The 27,290-nt window shown below is 44.0% G+C and overlaps 1 protein-coding gene across 1 annotated transcript; it reads left to right on the top strand.

Annotated features, from left to right (window-relative positions):
* Positions 1 to 263: 263 nt before the first annotated feature.
* On the top strand, positions 264 to 26,414 carry plxnb3 (plexin B3). The gene is given in 40 exon segments (XM_053317821.1): positions 264 to 667; positions 880 to 1,633; positions 6,594 to 6,773; positions 9,977 to 10,105; positions 10,222 to 10,322; positions 11,627 to 11,759; positions 13,252 to 13,411; positions 13,508 to 13,616; positions 13,708 to 13,816; positions 14,045 to 14,161; positions 15,371 to 15,439; positions 15,441 to 15,485; positions 16,076 to 16,166; positions 16,330 to 16,499; positions 16,590 to 16,616; positions 16,618 to 16,742; positions 16,852 to 16,957; positions 18,234 to 18,370; positions 18,567 to 18,743; positions 18,826 to 18,991; positions 19,129 to 19,260; positions 19,364 to 19,468; positions 19,637 to 19,798; positions 19,958 to 20,109; positions 20,400 to 20,500; positions 20,631 to 20,848; positions 20,957 to 21,135; positions 21,758 to 21,824; positions 21,924 to 22,070; positions 22,249 to 22,329; positions 22,431 to 22,509; positions 22,782 to 22,885; positions 22,990 to 23,077; positions 23,543 to 23,709; positions 23,851 to 24,011; positions 24,104 to 24,251; positions 24,370 to 24,434; positions 25,095 to 25,170; positions 25,276 to 25,350; positions 25,503 to 26,414. Coding segments are annotated over 40 exon segments (5,721 nt in total). The 3' UTR covers positions 25,608 to 26,414.
* Positions 26,415 to 27,290: the final 876 nt, after the last annotated feature.

Genomic DNA, 27,290 nt, shown 5'->3' with positions numbered 1-27,290 from the left:
TTTTATAAGATGGTCACTGTGTCAGATTAGTTCATATATAGTCTAAAATTAGACTTATTGCCGTGACTTGGCCAAACATAGGTTACTATATTCTACAACCTGTGTGATGTAGCCGACATTCAGCTGGTATTCAGTCCTCACATTGTCATTCAGCACACTGGCACTTTGTGTTTTCATGTTTGCTTTTGACTTTGAAGTTCTCTAATGTCTCTCTCTTTCTATCTCTTTCTCTCTTTCTCTCTCTTAGGTAAAGAGGAGCTGCCATGTTGGCCTCCTCCCTGTCACTCCTCTTCTTCCTCCTTCTCCTCCCCCCTCCCTCCCTCCCTGCTGATGTCATCAGGACTTCTGACCCCTCAGTGCGGTGGGTGGAGCTACATGGCGCCCCTCTCTCTCACCTGCTGCTGGACGCGAAGGCGAGGCGTCTGTATGTGGGCGGGGTTGACCACCTCTACCAGCTGACCTCTGACCTGGAGGTGATGTCGCATGTAACGACTGGCCCTCACCTGGACTCCCCCGACTGCTTGCCCCCGATCGTCCCCCGGGACTGTCCCTCGGCCATGCCCACTCACAACCACAACAAACTGCTGCTGCTGGAGCCGGGGCTCGAATCGGAGCCGGGAAGTTTGATTGTCTGTGGCTCGCTCTACCAGGGCATCTGTGACAAGAGGTAACTCCATTTACTATGTTGATGATTTAACATTTATTCTTAAATCTTCTCAATGTTGGTCTGGAGGTGTTCTCATAGCAACAAATCCTGAAGACCAAACCTGTAGGAGAACATGAATAATTTTTTAGTACAAGTACATGTTAGACTGGATCAGTTAATCCATACATGATGACAGAGCTCTTGAGTCTGATCTTCTCTCTTTTCTTCGGCAGGAGTGTCTCCAACATCTCTCAGCTCATCTACCAGACCACCAACCCAGTCGACACGCAGTACGTCGCTGCCAATGATCCACGTGTCTCCACAGTTGCCGTTGTAATAACCACCAAGTCCAAGCAGGAAAAGGACGGGGTTGGCAGCATGCTGCGTTTGATGCTGGTTGGTCGGGGATACACCAGTAAAGGTCCTGGGGATATCCCACCAATCACAACACGGCGCTTGTTCCCGGTGGTCTCACCTCGCCGGGCGTTCGCGCAGGAGGAAGAGCTGGGAAAACTCGTTGTAGGAAGTTACTCCGAGTACAATAACCACTTTGTGAAGGCTGTTGTCCATGGCAACCATGTCTACTTCCTATTCTCACGCCGAGACATGTATCACAAGAAAGAGTACCGGACCTACGCCTCCCGGCTCTGCATCTCCGACCGCAGCTTCTACTCGTATGTGGAGGTGCCGCTGTCCTGCGAAGGTGGGTACAACCTGGCCCAGGGGGCGTGGTTAGGACAACACTCAGGTGAACCCACCTTGTTCATCGTCATGGCAGCAGGCCAGGCATCCACGCCTGTGGCAACAAGTCGCTCAGCGCTCTGCGTTTATGGGATGGCGGAGCTGGACAACATGCTGCAGAGAGCGCAAGAAGTGTGTTATACAAGTGAAGGAAATGTGGTAGTACTTGAGGAAGGACGTGAGAAAGTACGCGAAGAGGCCTACATCGAGTACGCAGTGTCATCAAAATGTCTGAAACTACCAAAGGTAAGCCCAGATGCATGAGCAGATCGTATTTTCTGTTTCTTTTGTAGCCAGCAAGACAAGATGGGTTCCTAAAAATCAGAGTCTGCTGTTGGAGAGGCAGTAAATCAGAACAAGAAAGGCAGGCAGGGTTCAAGAAACAGGTGAAAAGGCTTACAGAGCTTACAACTGCAGCTCAGTGGGATCAGTAAATATTCTAAACTCGTCAAACCGGTCTGCTGCTGAATATGTGACTGATGCTCACAGAGAAGGTCAAACTCAGGTCATTTTCCACAGTGAGGCTGTTCCCAGCAGGCACTGGGGGAGGGCGGGGTCCCAGAGGTCAGCTATACATTCTCCAATCAGAATACAAAGATCCTTTTCTTTTTCTTCGCTTTAATTTCCTTTCTTTCTTTCAATAGGTTTTCCCTCTATAATGAGAGAAAGGAGGTTGTAAATCAGTTAGTTTGTGACTGAAATAGATATCACAGAAATAGTAGGAACATTTTTTCCAATATCAACATTTATTTATTTATTTATTGAATTCATCTAAAGTTAACAAGGACAACCTCATTGAGATGAAACATTTCTTTTCCCAAAATGTGCTGGCTGAAATAAACACAATCGGGTTTATTGCCAAGGAATTGGCCTTGGTGTTGTTGTGCATAGGAGTCAAAAAATACTCAAAATGTATTAATCCTACATAATATAAATAGGAAAGAATTTACAATAAAAGAAAAATGTAAAATGGCGAGATTGAGATTGAGGGGTGTTGTCATTTGTCATGTCAGTGGGGGTCTCGGGCCTTGTTGATGAGGCCGACTGCAGATGGGAAGAAACTGTTTTGGTCTCGACAGACTTCAGCCTCTTGCTGAGCAGGGAGCATTTCAAGATGTTTATGTCCAAGGTAGGAGGGGTCAGCCATTGATGGGCACAGTGTCTGATGCACTGCAGTCTGCCCTTGTCCTTGTCGGTCGCAGCAGCGTACCAGATGGTGATGAAAGTGATAAGGATGGACTCAATGATGCGTTGTAGAAGTGCACTATCATTGACTTTGGCAGGTTGAATTTCTTCAGCTGCTGCACTGTACATCATCTGCTGAGCCTTCTCGGTGAGGCCACTGTTCAGTTCCCACTTGAGGTCCTGGCTGATGATGGTTCACAGGAAATAGATGGTCTCCAATGTGTCGACTGCAGAGTGATGGGAGCAGATGGGGATGAGTTGTTTCTTAAAACCACAACCATGTCCACTGGCTCCAAAATTTTCTGCAGATGTTCAGCCTCTCAGGTGTAGGCAGTCTCAAACCCAGTGAGGTTGGTATCATCCACGAAGTTCAAGAGCTTGACAGACTTATAACTGGAGTTGCAGCTTTTGGTGTACAGGGAGAAGTTGAGAAACAACGCAGCCTTGAGGGGAACTGGTGCTGATGGTCCCGAGAGTCGAGAGATGCGTTTCCCCAGCTTCACAGACATGAAGTCAGTGATCGATCTGAAAATGGAGTCATGCACATGCAGGTGGAAGAGCTTGTCCTCTAGCAGAGCTGGAATGATTGTGTTAAAGGCGGAGCTGAAATGACAGGCTCCTAGCATAAGTTCCTGCAGAATCAAGTGTTGGAGGATGATGTCCATGTTTACTGCATCGTCCACATTTCTGTAGGTGAACTGCAGGGGGACTAGGAGTGGGTCCATGATGGTTTTTAAGATGGGACAGTACAAGGCGCTCAAAAGACTTCATTACCACAAAGGTCATGGTGATGAGTCTGTGGTGACTGACTCCTGTGGTCCTTGGCTTTTTGGGGAGAGGGATAATAGTGGAGGTCTTGAAGTAGGCTGGCACATGGCATGTCTCCAGTGAGGTGTTAAAAATGTCTGTGAACACCACCGATAGCTGGTTGGCACAGTGCTTCAGAGTGGACAGATTGACAGAGTCCGACAGCTTTGCGGGGGTTCTGTGTCTTGATCATCCCGTTAATGTCTCAATCCAGTATGGAGTAGAGAGAGGCATCGAAGGGGGGAAGGGGGCCTCCGAGGTAGGCAGTTCTGGAGAGGCCCGGGCCCCTGCTGAGGTGGGGGGAGGAGAAACTGGTGAGCTGGAGCTGGTGGATGGAGTCACTGGGATGGGGGTGGTGTCAGGACTGTCCCATTGTCTTTCAAATTGGCAGTAGAACTCATTCAGGTCAGGCCAGGCGCAAGTCATTAGTGGAGTGGGTGGTTGTAGTTGGTCTGAGGCCCTTTCCAAACAGAGGCAGAGTTGTTTTCTGCTGTAGCTGTGAGAACTGCTGTAGAAGTTTCTCAGAGTACAGACATTTAACAGCTATCGATGCCTTACTAAACCTGAGGGAGGAAGGAAAAGAGGGAGGGAGGAAGGACAGACAGAAGGAAAGAAGGAAGGAAGGAAGGAAGGAAGGAAGGAAGGAAGGAAGGAAGGAAGGAAGGAAGGAAGGAAGGAAGGAAGGAAGGAAGGGAGGGAGGGAGGGAGAAAAGAAGGAACAGTCAAAACAGACGGGGTCAATTTGACCCGGGAGGACGACAGGAAGGTTAAACTTCTCTGTGTCCCCATTCCTCAAGTTTTCATCCCAATCAGTACAATGAAAGCATTTATGGTACTGATAGCTTTATTAATCCGCCTCTTAGATGTCATCACAAAAGGGTTAGAGAGTTTTAGTTTCTGTCTGTATGCAGGAATCAGGTGGACTGGGTCAGAGTGATCCAGTGCAGCCCAATGTTCAAAAGCATCCTCCTCTCTGGTTGGGCATTTAATCAGCTGACAGTATTTAGGGAGTTCATGGCTGAGATTATCTTTTTTAAAGTCACTGAGGACAGTAACAAAGGAGTCAGGGTTTGTCCCTCCACACGCAGTATCTGGTCGGCAAGCAGACACTGTGATTCATGCATGTGGGCCTGCGGTGGAACGTAAACACTGTAAACATCCAGACCATGAGCTGCAGATAAGCAAAGTAAAACTGATTACACAAAATGATCTTACTTTGAGAACCCCACACACAGAGCGAGGTTACAGTCCATCAAAAGGAAAACACCTTATACAACCATTCTCCATAACACCAGGAGGGTTTATCAGTTCCATGACTGATCAATTACTTTGATAAGAAAACAGCCTCTGTCACCTGGATGAAAGCAAGAAACCCAAAAAACATTTGATGAATAAAACATGGTGCAGTGGAACAGTTTTTCATCTTCAGAGACAAAATCAAAGTTGAATTGAAATGCGTAATGTATTATATGTTTATGCTGTACATACCAGTCATGGCAAGATACACAATCAAAATATTGATTATTGCAATAAACTGTTACGTCAGAAAAACTCTTCAGTGAAAAAGCATCATCATCATCGTCACTGATTTCACTAATCTACCAGAGTTATCATCCTTTTTCTCTTAATAAACATTAATATAGTAGGGTAGTAATAATGTGAGGGGAAGCTTTAACTACCTTCAACTGCTTTTCCTAAATCTTTATTTATATTTAAAAAATCATTAAGGAAAGACAATGACTTCATGTAGTTAATTTAAGGTAACTTGTAATTTAACGAAATATATATTAAAAATATGAATAAAACATATAGACAATAATAAAGTCTGATATGTTTAATGTATAAGAATTGCATAAGATATTAGTTATATTAGAGGAAAAGACATGGAAAGACTGTGCAGGCGGAAAAAATCATGTTTAAAGGAGGGAAGTGGGAGCTGCACCATCAGATTTATAAAATAATAAAAACCTAAAAATTACCACTTTTTTTTTTACACTCACGTAAAACATCATTTAAAAAAAAAAAAGAGGTCAAATCTTTCATCAGATAAGTTTCCAGAACATTAGTTGGGTTATCTATCAGTGATCAGTTTATCAGTTATCTGAAGCCAAGTGGGACGTCTGATGACATCACATTTTACACCCAATGACATCACAGATTAGCAGCTGGTTTGGAGAGACGAACCTGTTTTTGGTCATTCCTCATCCGTCTCACTGCTGACCTTAATACTCTGTGTGTGTGTGTGTGTGTGTGTGTGTGTGTGTGTGTGTGTGTGTGTGTGTGTGTGTTAGTCTGTGGATTAGAGCTGTTAGCCTCAGCAGCTGGAGTCATCATCAGACAGCTGTCACTCAAACACACTGGCAGGTACACACAGCTGGCAGGACTGATATGACCCACATATAATAAAACACACACATAACACACACACACATACAAACACACACACACAAACACACATACATAGAGAGAGAGAGAGATTAAACTGAAATGAACGAGTAAAAATAGGAGTTAAATGGATCAGTGTGAGTTTTTCAGTAAAGGGTGGAAAAGCATATTGATGTTCATGTATATATTATTTCTATTTCAAATTCCAGTTGTCCAGTAGTTGTAGGAGTTATCAATGTTTGTTTGAAATGTTTTTAAAAAATAAACAAAACTAATGAGTGATGGATGATATGTAAGTTTTAATTAAACAAAACAGTATCTGTATCAAAAGGAAAATTTAATCACATTACGGGAACATGGTAGAGATCAGACTAGATTTAGTAAAACATAATGATGAAAATCATGTTACTACATTTTATTTATGAAGTACTTTTAAAACAGACTCACAGACTGCTTTTGAAAGACTGAATAATTGAATTTGCTTGGAAAACATCATAAAAAATCTGAGGTACTAGTGAGCACTGGAATAACAGTTTATAAATATAAATACAAGTCTGTTGTTTATTTATATTAAAGATGGTTAAAAGTTTAAGATGGTGGTAAAGAGCTTGTCAGAAAGTTTGGTAACAGGAAATCTGTCTTTGTGTCTCCCTCTCTCTCTCTCTCTCTCTCTCTCTCTCTCTCTCTCTCTCTCTTTCTCTTTCTCTCTCTCTCTCTCTCTCTCTCTCTCTCTCTCTCTCTCTCTCTCTCTCTCTCTCTCTCTCTCTCTCTCTCTCTCTCTCTCTCTCTCTCTCTCCCTCTCCTCTCTCTCTCTCCATTCACGCCTAAGGACTCTCTCTCAGAGTACCCCTGTGGGGGAGAACACACCCCGAACCCCATCGCCAGCGCTGTGGATCTCCGGGCCCATCCCACCCACACAACCACCACCCAGCTGACTGCTGTCACCACGGCAACAGAGGCGGGGCACACTATCGCCTTCCTGGGAGACAGAGAGGGGCAACTGCACAAGGTGACAATACTTACATACAATATATACAGTATCCGTATGCATTCATAGTGTATATGATCTCTATATAACACACACAGTATATCCTTCATGCTCTTTCATAAATAGTGTTAAAATGGTCCCATCTTTATGAAATGATGATCTTTCTCCAGGAGATCAAAAGTGCAACTAACAATTATTTTCATTATCAATCAATTTGCTGATTGTTTTCACATTATTAAAATGTCTGAAAATCATGTCTATCACATTGTCCCATCGTTGAAAGTGATGTCTTTATTCATGATGTCTTATTTGACCAAGAGAGATATAAAACTGGGAGCATGATGTCTCATTCTTATCACTCTTCATGCAAGGTTCATACTCTGCCTCACTACTCCCTCCTACAGCAGTTTATCATCTAATTAATTAACCATAATACCACATTGTCCTGAATATAGACAACCCCCCTTTTCCAATTTAGTAAAAAGAGTTTTTGGAGATAAACACACAATCACTCTCTTCTCGTTGGGAGAGTTTCCCTGAGATACTATTAGTCCAAGCAGAAGAGAGAGTCCTCATCCTTCCATTAAAGCAGAAGGTAAATCCCACATTAGTGGATCTTATCTCTCAGCCACACACTCACACTCTCTCCTGTCACTGATCATCTTCCTGTTTGTGTGGTTGAGCGCTTCATCATCTGTGACAGCAATAATTCTAGGCTGACAGATGATTAAGTCCCCGCTGTGTTCCTGCAGTAAAGACGTCATTTTCACTCGTCATGAATTTATTTCCTCCGTGACAGAAAAACACTTGCATGAGCGCTCAGAAACTCCTGCAGGTTAAACCGAGCTAACAAAACACTTGTAGGGTTGACTGACTCTAACAGACTGGAAGAAATGTGCTAGCTGAGAAACATCAATGCTACCAGTGGTGGAAGAAATATTCAGATCCTTTCATCAAGTACCAATTCAGCAGTATAAAAATACTCGACTACAGTTTCACATGAAAAATACCATTTAAATAAAAGTACTGCAGTATTATGAGTGATGTAGTACGCAGTATTACAGTAAAAGTACTGCAGTATTATGAGTGATGTAGTATGCAGTATTACAGTAAAAGTACTGCAGTATTATGAGTGATGTAGTATGCAGTATTACAGTAAAAGTACTGCAGTATTATAGTGATGTAGTATGCAGTATTACAGTAAAAGTACTGCAGTATTATGAGTGATGTAGTATGCAGTATTACAGTAAAAGTACTGCAGTATTATGAGTGATGTAGTATGCAGTATTACAGTAAAAGTAGTGATATATTATTATATATGACATCATTAGATTATTAATAGTGAAGCATCAGTGTTAGAGCAGCATGTTACTGTTGTAGCTGCTGGAGGTGGAGCTAGTTTATACTACTTTATATACAGTTAGCTAGTTTACACTACTTTATATACAGTTAGCTAGTTTATACTACTTTATATATAGTTAGCTAGTTTAAACTACTTTATATACAGTTAGCTAGTTTACACTACTTTATATACAGTTAGCTAGTTTACTCTACTTTATATACAGTTAGCTAGTTTATACTACTTTATATACACTTAGCTAGTTTACACTACTTTATATACAGTTAGCTAGTTTACACTACTTTATATACAGTTAGCTAGTTTACACTACTTTATATACAGTTAGCTAGTTTACACTACTTTATATACAGTTAGCTAGTTTACTCTACTTTATATACAGTTAGCTAGTTTATACTACTTTATATACAGTTAGCTAGTTTAGACCAGTGGTTCCCAACGTAGGGGTGGGGCCCCTCCAAAGGGTCAGCAGATTATTTTGGGATTCTGAAATATTGGATCATTTGAACATTTATTGAAATGAAACCATGTGAGAAGTTTAATGGGAAAAATCATTATTCACTATTAACAACTCATAGACATCTGAAATGTGAGCCAACTACACACTGCTTTTTGTAAGACGTCAAAAGACAACAAGGTTGTAAACCACTGGTTTCATCTTTAACAATGTGTTGAAGCTTGTCATATTATCCATTGTGTTAAATCTTCATCTGAAAAGTAACTAAAGCTGTCAAATAAATGTAGTGGAGTAGAAAAGTGCAATATTTCAGTAGCATCACATGGAAATACTGAAGAAAAGTACAAGCACCAAAAATTGTATGTGCTACAAACAACCCAGAATGGGCCTGGGTCTCCGTCTGCTGCAGACAGTTTGACACATTTCTGATTTTTAGTGCCAGTCGTGTTGTCCTCGTCTCCACTGAGATCTTACTGTACAAGCTGATGACAAATTAATCTGCCTCCATTCATCATATGACCCTCATCGTCTGCTTTCCATGGTATCAGATGGGGTATCAGCCGCAGGAAGGAATCAGCTGTTTCCTGTTTATGTGTTTTTAACTGGAAAGTCTGAAAAGCGCTGGGAAACCCAACACACAGTCACACACAGCACACCTCATTTACATGCATACACACACAAACACACACAAACACAAACACACACACACACACACACACAGTGAACAGAGAGCAGCTTTTAGCCCGCAGCTCTTTATCAACAAAACAACACACAGACGCAATGATACACTGAGTGTGTGGTGACTAACAGGCGTTTAGCTTGGGGGGCTGGTTGTCACAGGGGAGCGCGCTCACACTCTTGATGTTGATTGGCTATTGGTCCCCCAGGTGCACTCTGGGTAAGGATCCAGCAGGACGCCCTTTTGTATGAAACATTAACGGTGTGTGCGTTCTTGCATGTGTGTGTGCGTGTACGTGCTAGTGAGGTCTAATCCTGCCTTAGAGCCTTAGTGAGGCAAACAGCCGAGCTTTGATTCTTCCTGTTAATATTTAATCACACACACACACACACACACACACACACACACACACACACACACACACACACACACACACACACACACACACACGAATACACACACACAGACTACCAAGTGTACCAACATGTTATCAGCAGTAAAGCAGCTGTTCATTCACAGCTGATCCGTTCTCGTCTTTTATTAAACAACCTGCATATAAAGCACTTCTCCACATATTCACAAACAAACAAGGTGAAAAAGTTTCTGCCCCCGGGGAGCTTTTATTTTTTTTCTAAAGTTTCAAGTACTTTAGCGGTGGGGTTTGCAGGGCTGATGGTCACTTACTGGTCAAACACAATAACTGACTTTCGATGTGTGTGTGTGTGTTGCAGGTGTTGGTGCATGCTAATCGATCAGGTGATCTGTACGGCAGCGTACTGGTGGACAAAGGCAGTGCCATCAGCGCCGATCTCCTATTGGAAGACAGCCAGCAGCACGTTTTTGTTTTAACCAGCAGCAGGGTGAGACATCATTCAGTTTTTAATCTTTATTTTATCTTTCCATCTTCAGTTCTTTCAGTTTTCTGCTGTCTGATCATCATTATTATATCACATACATTTTTCTTTTTGCCTCTCAGCTGTCGAAGGTTCCTGTGTCATCATGTGAGAGGCAGACAGACTGTCGGTCCTGCCTCGCTGTCAGAGACCCGTACTGTGGCTGGTGTGTCCTGGAGGGAAAGTAGGTCTATTTGTCTCTCTGTGTGATGAACAGTAATTTGCAATGAAGTCACTCTGTAATCACAGGCTGAGACACCTGTCCGTGAAGCCAAACAAACCCTGAAAAGCCTTTAATGACAGTAATACGTTTGTGTCTACAGCGCTTACACCAGGTGTTTTACACAAACCAAAACTATAATACAAAGATGCAGAAATAATCCAAGAGATCAAACAGAGGTTAAAAATGTATAAAATGAGGTAATCAGGCATTAGGTGGCTCCAGATTCTAGGAGTCCTGATCACAGAAACCTGGTTGAGTCTTAGATCTTAGTTTTGGGAGAAGCCAGCAGGAGAATCTAATCTGGATCCATGAAGATCTTCAGAAGTAATCACAGTTAAATATAATCCTAAAACAAACAGTTCACCAGAGCAGTGATGATCACATGATCTCTCTTCCTGGTTCTGGTTTTAAAAGTCCAGCAGCTGCATTCTGTACTAGTTGGATCATGTTGAGTAATTTCTCTTTTTTGGGTATTGAAAGACCTCTGCAGTCATCCAGCTGCAAGATATCAACAGCATGTATGTCAACTTCTGCACAGATAAAACTCAAAACTGATCTAATCTCTTCAATAGTTCTTAGATGATAAAAATGGGAACTGAGTCGGCAGCCAAAAAATACACCAAAGTTTTGCACCACGGGTTTGACTTTTTTTTTAAAGATAAGATCATCTTTTATTTTTCCCACAACAGGGAAATTCTTTTAGCTCCATCTTTTCATGCAGGTTTCTTGGACCAGCAGGGAAATTATTATTTAAGAATATATCATTAAAGTCCAGATGAAACAGCATTTTAAAGTATCTACCCTCCGTATCCTGATGTATTTCTGAGTGAAACAGGACACTGGGAGGAATTTGAACAGTGTGTATGTATCATGTGATTGGATTTTGATATAAGAATACAAATAAATGGATTTATTTTTACTTTTTTTTTGCATAAGCTGTTCAATATTTACACAGTATGACGAGATCTAAAAGTATTAAAGAAGCATTTTTCATTTCACTTCAACTTTAATTAACACTTATGATGAAAGTCTTCCCTCAGAGTGACAGCAGAGGAAGCTCAGTGAACCTGCTGAGAGTTGAACTTGTGCTGACTTTGTGCTTGTAGTGAGAAGTTGTGTTCTTTCTAATTCACTTTGGTAAAGTCACAGCAGCATCTAGTGGCCATCAGAGGAACTGCAGCTTTACATGTTACTTTCATTGGTGTTTTTTCCTGATTATTTTGTCTTTATTGATGATGTTTGATTCTCTCTCTTTTTTTATCCAGATGTTCCCGTAAACATCAGTGTCAACGTCACGATCAGCCCAACCACTGGCTCTGGAGCTTTGAACCAGTCAATCAGTGCGTGACAGTGGAGAGCCTGCAGCCGGCGAACCAGAGCAAAGATGAGCAGACACAGGTAGGCTGTACAGAGCTTAGTATCACATCACTGGTTACAGACATTCAACAGGACTGTGTCAGGTTAATGAAATGTTTTGACTGACTTTGATCAGCCTGATTATTTCCCACATCATCCATCCACCAGCTGCTGGTTTCATTTATCTGAAGCCTCTCAGCAGAAAGATGTTTGTGATTCTTCTTCAGGCAACATGGAAACATTACTGTAGACCCATGCAGATAAATATATTATGGGTAACTGTAGGTAGCCGAGGCTCGCAGTCACAGAAGGGAGTCAACTTGCACATACTCCAAATATCAACTACATATCATGCTCACCTCATAATCAACACATAACACATAATCATTCAAACCAAAATCTGTGCACGTATATAAAGAAATAACTATGTGAATGTCTTCTGTGTAGATCAGGGGTGTCAAACATGCGGCCCACGGGCCAGATACGGCCCGCCGAGGGGTGCGATCTGGCCCACTTGCCATCGAGTGCTCTTTTCCTTCCTTAGTTCCTTTCTTCCTTCTGTCCTTCCTTCCATTTGTCCTTCCTTCCTTTCTTCCTTCTGTCCTTCCTTCCATCTGTCCTTCCTTCCTTTCTTCCTTCTGTCCTTCTTTTCATCTATCCTTCTTTCCTTTCTTCCTTCTGTCCTTCTTTTCATCTATCCTTCCTTCCTTTCTTCCTTCTGTCCTTCCTTCCATTCTTCCTTCTGTCCTTCCTTCCATCTATCCTTCCTTCCTTTCTTCCTTCTGTCCTTCCTTCCATCTGCCCTTCCTTCCTTTCTTCCATTCTCCCTTCCTTCCTTCTGTCTGTCCGTCCTTCACTATCTCTCTTTCCTACCTTCCCTTCTTATTTCCTTATTTCCTTCCTTCCTTCTTTCCTTCCATCTTTTTAATGATCCGGCCCACATGAGATCAAATTGGGCTGTATGTGGCCATTGAATGAAAATGAGTTTGACACCCCTGCTGTAGATAGAGAGCTACATCCAGCTCTTATAGTTCAGAGGGAGCTGAGTCTGAAGATGAAGCTCAGATTTCACCAGTCGATCTCTGTTCAGCTCTCAGCTATTTGTCCTTGGAACCTTTTTACAAAGTGATATGTGACATTATAAATGGAGCCAGTCCTCTGTTTCACATGTGTCACCGATAAATCTTAAAGTCCTGCAGTCGTGTCATATTTTCATGCATGTGTCGTAAGTCTAGTGTTTCTTTAGGTCAGTTGAATGTTAAATGATCTCCTGTTGTGATTGGAGCTCGCATGGACTCTGGGTAGTGACAGACAGAAAGAGATGGTGGAAGAAGTTATATTATCATCTGATGAATGAATTCAGAAGAGAGTTGTTTCATCTTTTAGAGTTTGATCAATTATTTGTCAAAAAAAAGTATGATACTGTAGAATAATAAACAGCGGAAGCATCCAGTTTTTATCTCTTGAATAAGTGGAAATAGTCCAGACCAGTTTCTGACCGCAGCCTCTTTGTCCTTATGTGTCCGTCTCCAAGGTTACGCTGTCAGTCATCCAGCTTCCCGCTCTCACAGAGGCAGAATCTCTGTCCTGCGTCTTTGGGCTCCTCCCACCTCAGCCCGCCGTCGTCACAGGAACCAGTATCACTTGTCAATCACCTGCGCCGGAGCTCCTCCCACTGATGCCGATAGGAAGTGGTGAGTACAAACAGCGGAAGTTTAACATTCATACCCGTGTCAAGATCTACTGTCGAGGGTTTCTGACTTCCTATGCCTGAACTCCTCTGCTTCCAGATCACATGATCATGCCTGTGTCACTGAAGTTTGGTGAGGTGACCATCACCACAGGAGACATGACTTTCTACGACTGTGGAGCTGTCAGCCGACTGAACCAGAGCTCCCAGTAAGACTTACACACTAACACACACAGTACAATTATGAGTAATGATGATGATGATGATGATGATGATGATGATGATGATGCTGCGTTTCAGGTGTCTGGCGTGTGTCAGCAGTGTGTGGATGTGTAACTGGTGTCCTCTGGATCAGCTCTGTACTCACAACCCCAGCTGTCCAAACCAACGCATCATCCTCAACCAGAAAGTGAGTCTGTCTGTCTCTCTCTCTCTCTCTCTCTCTCTCTCTCTCTCTCTCTCTCTCTCTCTCTCTCTCTCTCTCTCTCTCTCTCTCTCTCTATCTCTCTCTCTCTCTCTCTCTCTCTCTCTCTCTCTCTCTCGCTCTGTCTCTCTCTCCCTCTCTCTCTCTCTCTCTCTCTCTCTCTCTCCTCTCTCTCTCTCTCCCTCTGTCTCTAACACTGTCTCCTGTCCACAGGAGTCTTCTGGTCCGACCTCCTGTCCTCTGGTCTACGCCCTGCAGAGCTCTGCCTTAGTGCCTATGGGCCTGAGCACCACTGTGGTGCTGAAGGGACGAAACCTGGACATCTACATGGTGAGAACACCTTTTCTATTTTATCACTTCCTTAAATGTTTGCTCACTGTGTGACTGAATCAAGGACAGATTATTACACAATGTCAAATTTATTTACACAGCACGTTTAAAACAACCACAGTTGACCAAAGGACTTAAAACAACTAAGAACAATAGATTAAAAAAAAATAATAAAAATGTAATTATCCAATTAAACAGCACAACTCACTTACTTATGTTTTACAGTATTATAGTAACATAACCTGACTAACGTTTCATTATTTTTGGATTACTTCAAAACCAACTATGCAAATAAAGACAAGCGAGAAATATCCGTAATTAATTCTGAAGCAACAGAAAGGTCCAGAGTATGTGTGTGTTTCAGTGTTCAACCAGCAGATGAAAACAGACTTACAGATGTATTTATTTTAAACGATTCTTTTGCAAATGATAAACTGAGCTGACTGCTGACTACAATGGAGTGTGTCTTCTCAGGCTGTTACTATAGAGTCTAGTTATCGTCTGTGCAGCACTGTGTGCAGCGCTCGGCTTCCTCTCCCTGCAGGTATAGTGGGCGTGTTAATCAAACGCTGCAGCTGTAAGCAAGCAAGCACAACAGCTCTTCTGCAAATTGTAATCCTGCTAATAATCCTGTTTTATACTTAATGTTACAGTAATCTGATCACACCTTTTTCTGTAACTGTAAGAGAATACTGGCGTTTTTTATCCTAATTACATAACAGCGTCTCATGTTTTCCATTACTCTCCAAGTGACGGTGCCAGCAGACAGCAGCACACAGCAACTACTGAGCTGAAATCAGTTCTTATAGTCTGTTGTACTGGGCTGTTTAAACTGGACAGTAGGGCTGGAATCTAATTTCTAGGGATGACTATCGGTGCTTTCACAAATATTTACGATTTTTGATAAATAATCATCAGTAATGTGGATGTAATGACAAAGTGGATAATGGCAGATAATACAAGAGTCTGTTAAGCTCATACAGTTACATTTTTACTGTAATGAAGCCTTTTAAAAGCAGAAAAAGACAACACTTGTCCCATATCATGATATTACGATCATCAATGCATATGCAGATTTATGTAAATGTTATAATCTCTCTCTCTCTCTCTCTCTCCTCTCTCTCTCTCTCTCTCTCTCTCTCTCTCTCTCTCTCTCTCTCCTCTCTCTTCTCTCTCTCTCTCTCTCTCTCTCTCTCTCTCTCCCTGCAGGACGAGGCTCAGTATGTATGCGTTGTGGAAATTGAGGGAGTTCAATTCAACCTGACAGCTACTGTAGAGGAAAACAGAGGATGACACACACACCTTCACCTGCAGCCCTCACCAGGTAACACCCACGCAACTTGTTAGAAAGACGAGTTTGAAAGAAGTTGAGGTTATCAGACCTCTGCTGCACGTTCCTCATCTCTGCATGCAGCCCCGGGTGTTACATTACTACTATTAGCATTACACACCACTATCTCCCCACCAAGCTGTCAATGATCCAGTTGTGGGTAATGTACGTGCCAGGTTTTGACAAGGAAGAAGAATGTGGTGGAATAAAAAAAGACGATATCTATGGTTCTGCTACATCGATTTTTAAATCTTTTTTTTTGAGTCCAGATGATTTTTGCAGGAGGGTAAATAATAAATCAGTGCAGGACACATTCAAGCAATTATTTGAAGTCTAATTTTGCACGTACTGTATGCAAATTTAATGTAGTTCTCTTACTCAATACCCTGTTAAATTGAAAAGTCTCCTCCTGATGCTGATTTATGCTGATTTAAATAGGCTTATTTACTAATCCTATTAATCCTAAGTGTTATTGTGCAGATTTAGTCATCACATGCATCAACAGTTTGATTTAGCCTAGTTAGTCTGTAACTGAAGGTTGTTTATGAAGATTGATGTTAATGATGCTCTCTGTGTCTGTGTAGTTTCAGTATGCGGTCAGTCACCTTCAGTATTTGGCGACTGTCTATCTGAGAAGAGGACAGAGACGCATCGACGCCTCACCAGGCCTCCGACGTAAGAACCGCACTTTTGTTTGTGTGTGTGTGTGTGTGTGTGTGTGTGTGTGTGTGTGTGTGTGTGTGTGTGTGTGTGTGTGTGTGTGTGTTGTGTGTGTGTGTGTGTGTGTGTGTGTGATATAATTGGCTGATATTTGTATCTGTTTCCTTTTGTTATCCAGTCGAGTTATATGACTGCTCAGCCGGCCAATCAGATTGCTCACAGTGCAGAGCGGTACCTGAGGAGTATGGCTGTGTCTGGTGTCCAGGAAGCCCCTCCCCTAGCTGTGTTTACAACCAATCCTGCTCCAGCATTCCTGCGGACACCTGCCCACCTCCTCAAATCACACAGGTGAACTGGCCACTCTGAATCTGTCCGTCTGTAGAGGGCTCGTTCCAGTTGTCGTGGAAACATTCAAACTGTCCATCTGTCTGTCTGTAGGTGCAACCTGTGTCCGGTCCTCTGGAGGGGGGGGATCTTGGTGACCATCACAGGCACAAACCTGGGGATGAGGTATCAGGATGTGGAGGGTGGAGTCACAGTGGCAGGTGTTGATTGTCCGCCCCAAGCTGAAGGATACCAGATCTCCACCAGGTAACACATACACACTGATATACAGGTCAACAGTGTGTTAAGTTATGCAGAACCATCATTAAATGGACTGTACATGTCTGTGTGTGCGTGTGTGTGTGTGTGTTTGTAGGGTTGTTTGTGAGCTGCAGCCCAGTGGGAAGCAGACCGTGGGGCCTGTCCTCATCACCGTGGGAACGACCCCACCTGGAGAGTCAACACAGACCTTCACCTATCAGGTGAGAGCGATGACTGTCCAGTAGAGTTTCAGTGTCCAGACTGTCCGATCCCCACAGAACACACTGTTTCTAAAGAGTCCTGGCACCTCTCAGTGGCTCCATTGTTTTATTGTGTCAGACACTATTTACAGCTTTTCATGGTGTTGGATGATGGTTAGAAGAACGTAGATGTGTTGGAAAACTGAGAGATTCATCTTCAGGCTAAGTTTCCTCAGAACCACCACAGTCCAAATCTTATGCTTCATCATATCAATCCATCTTAAGACCATGAGAGTGTTAAACTCCTTCATGTAGGGCAGTGACTCACCTGCACCTGAATGATGTAATAGTATCACAACCTCAGACCTGGAGCTTCTGACCCTTATACCCGAATTAAAAGCACAAACTGACTCACTCTGGTTATACAAGGACTAAATGGTTCATAATAAAAGCCTTGGTGTACCTCATACTCCTGCAATGTCCCTGGAAGACACTGTTGTAAACCTTCTCTCAACACCCATGAATCCTCCTTTCCAGCATCACGTATAAGCTTTTCCAGAGAGGCTGAGCAGTGTGATAGTCTGATAATTGTCTCAACCCCTCCAGTCAGAACCACCACCTCTGTCTGCAGTACTAAAAACAGCCATGGCTCTAAGCTCACCCTGCAGCTCCTGATATCTGTCTGCTGCTCCCCTGAGCCAACCATCCATCAGAGTACTCAGTTTGAGACCACCACTCACAGGCACCAAAGACCTTCTAATCACATCTCCTAACAGCCGCCTCCACAGTGCAGGTCCACTCTGTCTGAGGAAGGCTGCTCATCCCTGTCACCTCCTCCAGGTTTCTTGGATATTGCCCACCTGTTAAAATCACCCAGCAGAACTGTGTAGAGAGAGACCCCTGCAGGACCCCACCCAGAAGTCAGTATACAGAACAGACAACAGTCACACCCTTCTCCTCTGAGACTTGTGGTTGCATTGAAGCGACCCTTTGCTCTCATCACAACTAGCTGTGAGCTTGTTAGTATCTCTATACCAGACAAACACCTCTAAACCTGGGCAACTACAGAGAAGAAAGCCCCCTCTGTGCACTGGGGAGACTAGTTGGTATCATTTCACCTCCCTAACTCACAGCTTTGCCTGCCACTCAGTTGGAGCTGGGCCCACATGCTGGTGGTTCCATGTTGCTTCTTCCAACTGAGCTCGACCCCACAGATGGACTAGAGACTATCCAAAACCTGAAGGACAAACACAGCAATGCTTTCAAATCTAACCTGTGTGTGTTGTCTTGTGTGCAGGACCCCCAGCTCCTGGATCTGGTTCCCAATAAAGGTCCGGTCTCTGGAGGAACCAGACTGACCATCAGAGGACGACAGCTGCTGACCGGACAGACATCTGACCTGAACGCCTACCTGGGCCTGCAGCCCTGCTACATGTGAGTGTTACAGTACTACTGCAGCCTTCTGGCAAGCAAACTTTGATCTTTTCTTTATGAATGTCCGACTCCACCTGGTGGGAACAAAAAGAATCTGACTGGTATGTTAACATCCTCCTCTCCTTGTCTCCTTGTCTCCTTGTCTCCTTGTCTCCTTGTCTCCTTGTCTCCTCTCCTCCTCTCCTCCTCTCCTCAGTGTGGAGGAGGTGAATGACACTCAGCTGGTGTGTCAGACTGGTTCCAGTAATCAGACTGGTGGAGTTCCAGTTCGTGTTTTATTCGGTAAAGCCGAGCGGTCCGTTCCCAACGTTACCTTCCGTTACCTTGACGACCCCGTCATCACTGACGCCACACCTGCCGAGAGCTTTTACGCGTAAGAACCTGATCCCTGATCAGTCAATAATCAGTCGTCACATGACCCAAATCTCTGACCTGATGGTGATTCCTGTCCTCAGAGGCGGGCGTGTCGTCATGGTGACAGGCAGGAACCTTGACGTGGTGCAGCAGCCAATCATATCGGTGTGGGTTGAGCCGGTCGAGGTCCAGAGGGTAAAACGAAGAAAACGATTGGCTCTCCTCACCGCCAAGCAGCAGCTGGTCTTCAACAGCACCATGACAACGGTGAGACGAACCGGCCAATCGCAGAAGAGTCTGGGCAGTACAGAGTTTTATGCAACCTGTCTCACTCTGTCTGCCTGTCTGTCTAACTCTCCCCCTGTCCTTCTATCTGTCTCTTTACCTGTCTGTCTGTCCATCAGGTGTCGGAGCGCTGCTCTGTCCTATCGTCCTCTCAGATGACCTGTCCCACCCCCCCAGTGACCCCAGAGGTCAAAGTGAAGGGCGTCTGGTTTCAGCTGGACAACGTCAGAGTCCACTACGAGAGCATCAAGGTACCTGTCTGTCTCTCAAAGACATGATATCGTGAGGACATCTGACTGTGAGTTTGATGGAGTAACCCGTCTGTGTGTCTGTCTCTCCCTGTCTGTCTCTCAGGGTAAAAGCTTCACTTATTACCCAAACCCGCAGCTGTTCCCTCTGAATCAAGACGCTCCAGACACTCCGCACCACTTCAAACCAGGAGGAGTGATCGTTGTGGAGGTAAAGTACTGACAGATCCACCGAAGCTCGTCTGTTTCATGTCTTTTTGTAAACCTCCCAACTCTTTGTGAACATACTGCCTCAATGAAGCCTCAGTCTGCTCTGTCAGTGTTTGAGCTTGAACATGTCTCTCTCCCGGTTGCCATGGTGATGCTTGGCGTCCCTCAGGGTCACGACCTGACCAGAGCAATGTCCAGACGGGAAGTGAAGGCTCAGATCGGAGATCAGGAGTGTGAGGTGAAAACTCTGGACAGCACTCACCTGTACTGTGAACCTCCAGAGAGCCAACCAAAGAGTGTGGACGAGAATAGCGAGCTGCCCAGCCTCAAGGTGAGACACACACACACACACACACACACACACACACACACACACACGTATTTATATTTATTTATACACACAAGAAGTACTTTATTAGGAATATCCAAAAACTAACTCTTAGATTAAAAAAACAAACTAAACTAAAAGTTCTGCCCGTCTGTTTCCCAGGTGGTGATGGGGAACCTGCAGGTGGACCTGGGACTGGTTCAGTATGACAGTGACTCTCTGCTGTCTCCCGTCCCATTGGCTGCTCAGATCAGTTTGGCGGCGGGAGCTGCTCTGATCATCCTGTCAGTGCTGGTTGTCATCCTGATGTACAGGTATGCATCTGTCTGTCTGTAACTGTGTGTGTCTGTTATGTTTTAGTCTCAATACATAACGTTATCTTGCTTTTTTTCCTGAACTTCTTCAAATTTAACACCTTAAAATTCAGTTTCTCCCTTTTATTTCTATACAGCATCAAATGAGCTGCTGCTTGTTCTGGGTTTAATAGATTATTTGAGAGGAGGATCATGTTTTAATATTCAGTAATTCATTATTCATCACAACTTTCTGATCTGCTTGTGTTTTGTGTTTGTGTGTGTTTGTGTGTGTGTGTGTGTGTGTGCAGGAGGAAGAGTAAACAAGCCCTCAGAGATTACAAGAAGGTTTTGTTGCAGTTGGAGACTCTGGAGATCAATGTGGGAGACCAGTGTCGCAAAGAGTTCACGGGTACACAAACACACTCAGATTAAAGTGCACTAAAATGTCCAAAAATGATGCAGAGTGAAGTAAGTCTCATTAAAAACCTGCCATGGATGTTTGCATGTTTGCAGCTATAATTTCATGTTCTTCTGTGCAGACCTGATGACAGAGATGATGGACCTGAGCAGTGACGTTGGAGGACCGGGGCTCCCCCTGCTGGACTACAGGACGTATGCAGAGAGAGTCTTCTTCCCCGGCCAGCAGACGCCGCCGTTGAGCCGCCAGCTGGACCTGCCAGAGTCCAGGAGGCAGACTGTGGAGCAGGGCCTTCAGCAGCTCAACAACCTGCTCAACAACAGACTCTTCCTCACCAGGGTGAGTGAGGGGCAGAAGGGGGGGGGGGGGCAGGAGGAGGATCATGTGATGCAGATGTAGTCTCAGCTAACCTCGACATGCAGTTAATGTTAATATTCTGTCTCTCAGTTCATCCACACCCTGGAGGCCCAGCAGGGATTCTCTCAGCGAGACCGTGGTTACGTCGCCAGTCTGCTCACCATGGCTCTGCACGATAAACTGGAGTACTTCACCGAGGTCATGAAGACTCTGCTGCAGGACCTGGTCCAGCAGTACGTCGCTAAGAACCCCAAACTCATGCTGCGCCGGTAAGTAAAATAACCACACCTTCACATGGGAGTGTTTCAAGTTTTAAACCAACAAATATCATCAGTTTTTAGATTTCCTTCCCTCCAAAATTCCAATGTTCTTAGTTCATTTTACTTCACTAAGAAAATCAGTTTAAAGAGACTTGAGATTACTGCATAGTGCATCCTGAGTATCCCCGGAGATCCTTTAAAATGACTCCATTAAAATATTGATCAAGACTGTCCAGCCTCTCAGAGTGAATCTCATCCACCTCTCTGTAACTACCTTAGTGTGTTGGCCTGGTTCAGGAGTTCTTCCACCACCACTCTGTATATCCAGTCATCTCATCTGAGTCACCTGACAGTTTGCAGAATCATTTTTGATGTCAACCAGTCCTTGTCCATCATCTCCTCAAACTCCTTGACACCTGAATCCTGACTGCAGGACTCAGGTGCTGTAATCTGCATCCTGGAGTACCTGAATTCCTGATCTGATAGTTAGGGGCGGGCCAGTTTTAGGTTTATGTTGTCACCAAACACTGGACTGGGTGTTTAATCTGACCTGAGGTTTGTTTGTTCATCCTTACCTCTTCAAGCATGTACAGTATCTGACCTGTCTGTCTCTCTGCTGTCTGTGTTTCAGGACAGAAACAGTTGTTGAGAAGATGTTGACCAACTGGATGTCCATCTGCCTCTACTCCTTCCTCAAGGTAAGAGCCTGTCTGTCTCTCTCAGTAACCTGTCATAGGATGTCGTTGCCTGGCTGCTTGTCTCACCCTCACCTGTCTGTCTGTCTGTCTGTCTGTCAGGAGGTGGCGGGCGAGCCTCTCTACATGCTCTACAGAGCCATAAAGTATCAGGTGGATAAAGGTCCAGTGGACTCTGTGACGGGAAAAGCCAAACGGACGCTCAACGACAGCCACCTGCTGCGAGAGGACATCGACTACTGCGCTGTGGTAACCATCTCTCTCTCTCTCTCTCTCTCTCTCTCTCTCTCTCTCTCTCTCTCTCTCTCTCTCTCTCTCTCTCTCTCTCTCAATTCAATTCAGTTCAAGTAGCTTTATTAGCATGAACAAAAACATGCTTACGTGCATTCTTTGATTGCTAAACCATATCTGTCTCTCTCTCTTACAGACTCTGACAGTCTTGGTGAAAAATGGAGTTGAGGTTCAGCCTTGTCCAGTTAAAGTGCTCGACACCGACACTATTACACAGGTACCTGTCTGTCTCTCTGTCCGTCTGCCTGTCTGTCTATCTGTCTGCCTGCTCTTCACCTGCCTGTCTGTCTATTCCTAACCTGTCTTGTCTGTCTGCAGGTAAAGGATAAGATCCTGGATCAGGTCTACAGAGGAGCTCCGTTCTCTCAGAGACCAGCAGCCAACAGTTTGGACCTGGGTACATTCACATCTGTCACACATCTGTCACACCTGCCACACTTCTATCACATCAGCCAAGTCAAGTTAATGTTATTTATATAGCACCAAATCCCAACAGCAATGATCTCACAGCACTTTTCACATGCAGCAGGTCTAGACCATAATTTACTGAGACCCAACATTCAGCCACGATCAGTCACACCCATCACACCTCTGTCATACATGTCAGACTGTCATTCAGGATTTTGGTCGACAGCTCATTCTGACCACAGCTCTGTGTTTGATTGACAGAGTGGCGCTCAGGTCAGGCAGGTCACCTGACCCTGTCCGATGATGATGTCACAGCGGTGGTTCACGGTCGCTGGAAACGAATCAACACGCTGCAGCACTACAAGGTACCAAATAAAAAAAAAAGACCAATCACAGTACTCCATCTGCTCTTCTACACCTGTACTCTTCTTCATGTCCTGTTCTTGTTCTTCCTGTTCTCGTCCTTCAGGTTCCAGACGGAGCTACGGTCGCTCTGATTCCTCGTTCTCAAGGTTCTGGCGGAGTTGGCATCAACCAGGTTTTCCAGACCGGTGAAAGTAAGAACACATCTAAACAACCTAGAACGGAAAGAACATTTAAACCCAGAGGCATGTTTGACATCTAGAGCCCAGAATAAACACCACAAGGACCCAAATAGAACATCTAGAACCCAAAATGAACACAAAGGAGACCACATAGAACACCAAGAACACAACATCTTGACCCACAGGAACATTTTGGATATCTAGAGCCCAGAACATCTGAACCAAAACAAACTAGACCAAATATATCTCCCGGATTTAATTAATAGAGAACCATCCAGAACATTTAGAAAATCTAGAACCCAGAACCAAAACATGGAGAACCATCTAGAACATCGTGCAGAATAAACTCAACATCTAGAGCTGAAACCTGGAGATCTGCAACATTTTGAATATCTTAAATCCAGAGCCATCGATAACATCTAGAACCCAGAACCGATATATAGAGAATAATCTGACCTCTCTGTGTGGTTACCGTAGAAACGCCGATGCTGGAGGGTGAGGAGGAGGAGGGTCTGCGTCTTTGGCACCTGGTGAAGAGCAGCGAAGATCCTGAAATCCCAAAACACAGAAAGAGCAGCATGAGGGAAAGAGAGAGAGCCAAGGCCATACCTGAGATTTACCTGACCAGGCTGCTGTCCATGAAGGTAACACTCCCTCTCTCTACCTGTCTCATGCTTTCTCTGTACCTGTCTCACCTCTCACCTGTCTCACCTATCTCTACCTGTCTCATGCTTTCTCTCTACCTGTCTCACCTCTCACCTGTCTTCCTGTTTCTCCCTCTGTAGGGGACACTGCAGAAGTTTGTGGACGATGTCTTCGTAGCAATACTCAGCACGAAGCGTCCTCCTCCGATCGCCGTCAGATTTTTCTTCGACTTCCTGGATGACATGGCCGAGAAGCACGGCATCGACGACCCCGAGACCGTCCACATCTGGAAGACCAACAGGTGAGACACACCTGGCTGATCCCACCTGACTGACTCACTGACTCACTCACTCACTGTCTGTTTCTCTAACCTGTCTGTCTGTCTGTCACCAGTCTCCCTCTCAGGTTCTGGGTGAACATCCTGAAGAACCCTCAGTTCGTGTTGGATGTTCAGGTCTCCGACAGCATCGACGCCGTCCTGTCTGTCATCGCTCAGACCTTCATCGACTCCTGCACCACCTCCGAACATAAAGTGGGACGGGTATGGCCTGCCTGTCTCTCTGTCTGTCTGTTTATATTCAGACAGATACGTCATATGACTAGTGAATTATATTCTGTGTTTAATCATGTGACCTCATGATGATTTTCTATCCAATCAGGACTCTCCTGTCAACAAGCTGTTGTATGCCAGAGAGATCCCTCGATACAAACAGCTGGTGGAGAGGTGAGACAGCTTCTTGTCAGAGTTATCACCGTGCTAAACACACACTCACCGCTGTACAGTTACAATAGGAACACACATTCACAACTGTACGGTTACCATAGAAACAAACATTCACACCTGTATAGTTACCATAGAAACACAAGGTTACTACCGTATAGCTACCATAAAAACACACTCACAGCCATATAGTTACCATAGAAACAGATGTTCAATGCTGTACAGTTACCATAGAAGCACACTCTCGCTGCCGTACAGTTGCCATAGAAACAGATGTTCACTGGTGTACGGTTACCATAGAAGCACACTCTCGCTGCCGTACAGTTGCCATAGAAACACACACTCACTACTGTAGTTTTACCATAAAACATGTGCATCTGTTCACTGCTGTAAAGTTACCATAGAAACACATGTTCACAGCTGTACAGTTACCATAGAAACAGACTCTCACTGCCCTACAGTTACCATACAACTGCATGCTCACTGCTGTACAGTTGCCATAGAAACATACACTCATGACCGTAGAGTAACCATAGAAACAACATGCTTAGCTTAGTGCCATACAGTCACCATAGAAACACAGACTCGCTGCCCTACAGAGTTAGCGTTAGAGTGCTAATGTGACACCATTTTGTGTGTTTGTGTGTGTGTGTGTGTGTGCAGGTATTACAGTGACATCCACAGCGCTGCGTCAGGCTGTTACCAGGAGATGAACTCCACTCTGACTGAACTGTCTGGGGTCAGTAAACAGAAACTAAACTTCAGATTAATGTCTGAGCAGAACCCCCCCCCCCCCCCCCCCAAAAAAAAACAGTCATTTAACCGTGTATGTGTCTCTCTGCAGAGTTTTGCCTCCGAGATGAACAGCCTTGTTGCTCTGCATGAACTCTACAAGTACATCAACAAATATTATGACCAGGTAAGACACACACACACACACACACACACACACACACACACACACACACGCACACACACACACACACACACACACAAGTCAAAGTCTGATTACTGAAAACTAAAGAAAAAACAAAAAATATATGTTTACCCTTGACTGTGTGTGTCTCTCAGATCATCATGTCTCTGGAGGAGGACAGTTCAGGTCAGAAGATGCAGTTGGCGTACCGACTGCAGCAGGTCGCCGCCCTGGTGGAGAACAAGGTCACTGACCTCTGATAACCTCTAAACCCATTCAAACTCCAGGAAGCACTGACCCCTGACCCCTGTGACCCTGAAGAAACTCAAGCACCCACTGAGGATGAATATGGGTCTGAGACACTGAAACACTGAAAATCATTGAACTCCTGTTAACACTGTGTCTTCCTGCTGTGTGTGTGTGTGTGTGTGTGTTCATGTGGGTGTGAGAGAGAGAGAGAGTGTGAGTGTGTGTGTGTGTGTGTGTGTGTTGGGGTTACGAGGTTTTTATAGTCAGACTCAGGAGATCCCAGTTTTTTTTAGATTCTTCACACTGTAGCAGCAGCAGTCGAACGTTTACTTCATGTTGCTTCTCAGCAGCTTATAAGTTAAATTATTTAAAGTCATTTATTTTTATTTAAGATTTTTTTTTAATGTCTTAATCAGACAGCGATAGTAGAGAGATGACAGGAAACAAGAGATGTAACAGAAGTCCCTGGCTGGATTCAAACTAAGGATGTTGTAGTTAATTGTCAGCATTTGAAGTCAAGAGCGACTCCTAAAGGTGCCTTCAGACAGCGAACTTTAATAGAGCGACTTGTAGCTTTGAACACTGAGCAAATATAACAGGATTAATAACAACTTGCTTATCATAAATGTTGTTTATTGTCCCGAACTGGATCAAGTTTACCGTTTCTCCTCATTGATCTGTCAGTTTTCTGATAGTGTAAAATTCATTATTCAGGAAACTCTCACACAGTAAAATCAGCACCAGTATTATTTATATATTTCCTGCAGCTAAAGTTAAAAAAGATGAACCATCATAAACCCCTCCTTGCTGCTGGCATCAGGTTTGACATTAAAAACAGTGGAGGCAACAGCAGCAGCCACTCACTGTGTGAAAGCACCTTTAAGAGGTTTTTTAATCGGTCAACTCTTTTATCAGCTGAGTCTAAGGACCACTAAATGTCTACCGATCATCTGAATCTCTGGCCGAAATCTTCAAAGTCCCCCTCCGGTTTATTGTTACTAAACCTCGGGTCAAAAATATGTTTTGCTGGATGTTTGAGCTTCACTGTGCAGAGTGATGTACATGCAGCGTTTGACAGTAGAGAGCTGTTTGCTGCCGGGGGAGGGGGGGGGGGGGGGGTTATCAGGAGACCTTTCTGGAATTTGAGGAAAGAGGAAGAAGGAGTGATGTTATTATTATAAGGATTTTAATTATAATAATAATAAGTGAACTTTTTTTGTGGGGAGAAAAAAAAACACACTAGACAGATGAATATTCTTAAAACATGTCTGGAGGGGATTTTTAACAACAATTTGAACCAGAAGTTAAAGATAAAGTGAATTATAACGTTTTCTTTGTAACAGATTAAACCTCAGCCTAAAACTAACCTGAACTCTCAACGTGAACCAAACCTCAACCGACACCAAATTAACACCAACCTGACAGCAGTCTGTGGTGGAAAAAAAAACGACAATCTAACCAATCAGATCAGGGAGAGAGAAATCACTGTCACCTGCTGCCTTGCACTATATTTCCCAGAGTTCCTTGCTGTTCTGCTGTCTGTCCTCAGTGTGAAGAGTCAGAAAGCACAATTTTAATCGTTTGTACTGATCACGTGTATCGATGATTGATCTGCTGATCTGAGACATGCTGGATGTTTTTTTATCAACAGTATTGCTAACAATATTTTTTTGCCTTTTACAACTGAAACCAGC

This window comes from Scomber japonicus, chromosome 4 (genome assembly GCF_027409825.1).
Source record: "Scomber japonicus isolate fScoJap1 chromosome 4, fScoJap1.pri, whole genome shotgun sequence".
Classification (NCBI taxonomy): domain Eukaryota; kingdom Metazoa; phylum Chordata; class Actinopteri; order Scombriformes; family Scombridae; genus Scomber; species Scomber japonicus.
This window is presented reverse-complemented; position numbering and strand designations above follow the sequence as displayed.